Below are 3,300 nucleotides of genomic sequence, written 5' to 3'. Positions count from 1 at the left end.
GTCACGGTTTCCGGACCTCCCCCCGTGCTCTGGTAGGATCGGGCCCCTACGTGTGGAAGTTGGACCCCCAGAGGCCTGCGCGCCTGTGCCAGTCTTGGCGACCCAGACCTCCCTTCCCACCGGAGAAGAGGTCCGGTGCCGCCACGTGCCCCTGAGGAAGCGACTGCTAAAGCCAGCCCTACCACGTGTCCGGTGGCAGCCAGCCTTCTGCGGGAAGCCAGCTGAACTACCGCATTAAATGTGGGTAGGTGGGGTGCGCGTGCCCGAGACAGGGCATGAGCTGCCCACTGACACATTGGGCAGGTATGCTGACACCACGGTAAGCCCACCTGATACCGAGGCGGCGTGTCGCATCACCACACTATGTACGCAGACGGGTGGTGTGTAGTCACATCACAACGCCGCGCGCGTGAGCAAAGTATAATTATGATCTGCTGCAGGAGGGCCGTGGCGTGCGCTGCTACAGTGCGCGCGGAGGCTACAGCACGGCAGGTCAACATAGCCTTTTCGCCTGTCAGCGGGAACTGTGACCCAACAGTGACAGCACGTCTCCCACTGTGCTTGTCACTGGCAGTAGACCCCGTGCAGGCAAGACGGCACAAGACCAAATCCAGACGGAGGATACGCACGGGAGCCGAAGAGGAAGATTTTTGAATCTGTAGCATTTCAGGCTCCAATGTATATATTATTTAATATATCGCCGGGTCCACCTGTCGGGACCCCGCGCAGTGTACGCGCTCCCCTTGAGCCTATAAAAGGGAGAGTGCGCACGCTAGAACACAAGTTCACAGAAGTTCCACGGACACACAAGCTTTCCAAAGTCCCAAAGACACTCAGACTCACAAGCAATACAACACACAGTGGATGTAGGGTTTTACGCTCCGGCGGTCTGAACCACTCTAAATCCCTTGTGTGCTTTCCGTGTTCATACGCCTCTTGATCTAGCATTTCTTGGCTTCCCCCAAACTCATCCTAAACTAGGATTAGGCGGGTGCATTCCGCCACCCGGCTGGAGAATTCCTCCAACAGTTGTAATATATTTTATAAAACAAAGAAAAAAGTGCTTTTATGAGAACTACTTCTTGAGACAAATCTACTCATATTATTTTCAAATACCCAAACAATAATTTTGTTAGCAAAATATAGAACTGTTGACTAAAAACAGTCTAAAACATAATTGATCTGCGGCTGGAAAAGATAATGATTTTAGCACTGGAATTTTCAAGTAAGTACTATGCAACCTTAGTTGATTAAGGAAAAAAATTAAGGATGCCGATAATCGGAGCTGTGTTTTTTGAAAACGTTGCAAATGCAAAATTAGTTGTAGTCAATTAAAAAGCGCGCTTGTGGTTAGAAATGAATAAAATAAAGAGCGAAAAATTATTAGCTATAGATCGATTTGCCTTCTTGTACTCATATAGCTGTACCATGCCGTTCTCGCAGATTTGATCATTCATTCCCACAAGGGGCTGTACACATGCTCAACGTGTGGGCTGTCATTGTAGCCGTAATAGCACTGCTCCCTGAACTCGTACCCCGCCACGAGGCCGTCGCCGTCGACGTACCAGCCGCCCATGTCATGCCCGGCCGCCGGCGGCACCTCCGTCCAGCAGTACTCGAACGGCGCCTCGGCCACACAAGGGCCGGGGGCGCTGTAGAAGTCGTCTGAGAGCATGCACTCCTCCAGGCCCTCGCAACCGACGTCGCCCGCCGGCACGTGCTCCACCGTGCTCCCGCCGTCTGCCGGCGGCGCCGCCCAGCCGCCGCCGCCGATCTCGGCCTCCAGGGACCGGATGACGCAGCTCAGCCGGTCGACGTCCTCCGGCGCCTGGTCCGCGCCCGGCGCGTCCTCCAGCAGGTCCATGAGGAACGCCCCGTCGACGACGGCCGCCTGCTCCGGCGCCTGACGGCCGCCGCTGGCGTAGAACCACTCGTGCACGGCAGCACCGCAGCCGGCACCGGCACCACCGCTCTGCATCGCACTTTGCCGATCCATCTATATATAGACTTAGAGCTATGCACGAGACATGCAACAAGGAATTGTGTTTCTGTGATCAAGCAGCGGATGGTTGGAGAATTGAAGTTCTTGATGGTGGTTGTGGTGGTGGTGGATAGTGGCGGGAAGGGAGGCGTGGGGGTAGGGGTATATATAGGAGTGGAGTGGACCGGTGGTTGCTCGGTGGTGGGAGGAAGAGGAGCTAGCACGTAGTGGACGCGGTAATGGTTGAGACTTGAGGAAGAGGGGAGCTGAGCTGAGTAGCGTAGCGTGCAGTATGGTGTGATGCACACTTGCTTGTTCCCCATGTGGATCTGACTTTGACCGCTCAGACCGCCGCTTTTCTTGGGTTGCTTTCCTGCGTAATAACAAGGACGTGCTAGGCATCAGGTGCACGAGAGTGGGTTTCTCGATTAAAAAGAAGATGCACAAGGACGATGTCGGTGTAGAGATGCACAAACGCAGTCTCATTACTTATTGGATTCAAGTTGATTGACCCAGGCCAAATGGGAGGTGAAAATTCCTTCATCCTTCATTTCCATTTTTTTTCACTTGATTAATTAAGATTCTAGAGCCGAAGTCTAAGAAAGATGAGAGAAGTAGTACCCCACATGGGCCACTCAGATCAGATCTGTATTTCGTTTTCAGATAATGACTCAGCTCAGATCGGATCTGATGCATGGATGCATGAATTGAAAAGTAGAAGAAAAAAAGATGCTAGGCAAAATAGAAAAAAGAATGCAGTTGGCAACTGGCCTGCCACACCTGTAGGTAGTTTGAAAGATGCTAGCAGAACAAGCGGCTTCCAGCCAAGCAAATAGATGGGATAAGAAGGGCCCGGTGGTTTAGTTTAGATGGGTTTAGGCGCCACGAGAAAGCAACTCGATCATGTGTGGACTTGGCGTTGATGGCGATCGGCCTGTGATACATATGTGTGCGTGTAGACAGGCCGGCATGACAGCGGACGTGACTACACGAGGAAGGCAAGATCCAGCACGAGTATTGCGCAGCATCTGTTCTTATCAATGACACTATGATGGTGGTGTTTAACTTACTTGCAAGGATGGCTGCCAATAATGTTCCAGCATGCAGATGAAGGGAATATCTCATTTAAATTCTTAACTTTTGCACCCGTCTGTTCATCGTGTGTAATATAATACTCCTCTATGTTTGGTCTTTCTTTTCTGCTAAACTCTTCGGAGTACACCATTGGCTGCATCCAATCCATTTTTTTTCCCTACTGGAAAGCAAACAATCTCATAACTGATGGTTCTTTTATGAAAAAGGCAGCCAAGAGAGGCAAC

The 3,300-nt window shown here is 51.6% G+C and overlaps 1 protein-coding gene across 1 annotated transcript; it reads right to left on the bottom strand.

Annotated features, from left to right (window-relative positions):
* Positions 1-657: 657 nt before the first annotated feature.
* Positions 658-2,135, bottom strand: LOC112889760. The gene has a single exon (XM_025956532.1). The coding sequence runs from the start codon at positions 1,994-1,996 to the stop codon at positions 1,454-1,456; it is 543 nt and encodes a 180-aa protein (XP_025812317.1). The 5' UTR covers positions 1,997-2,135; the 3' UTR covers positions 658-1,453.
* Between the last annotated feature and the right edge of the window lie 1,165 nt (positions 2,136-3,300).

This window comes from Panicum hallii, chromosome 4 (genome assembly GCF_002211085.1).
Source record: "Panicum hallii strain FIL2 chromosome 4, PHallii_v3.1, whole genome shotgun sequence".
NCBI lineage: Eukaryota > Viridiplantae > Streptophyta > Magnoliopsida > Poales > Poaceae > Panicum > Panicum hallii.
Note: the sequence above shows the minus strand (reverse complement) of the source record. Positions and strands in the feature narration are given on the sequence as shown.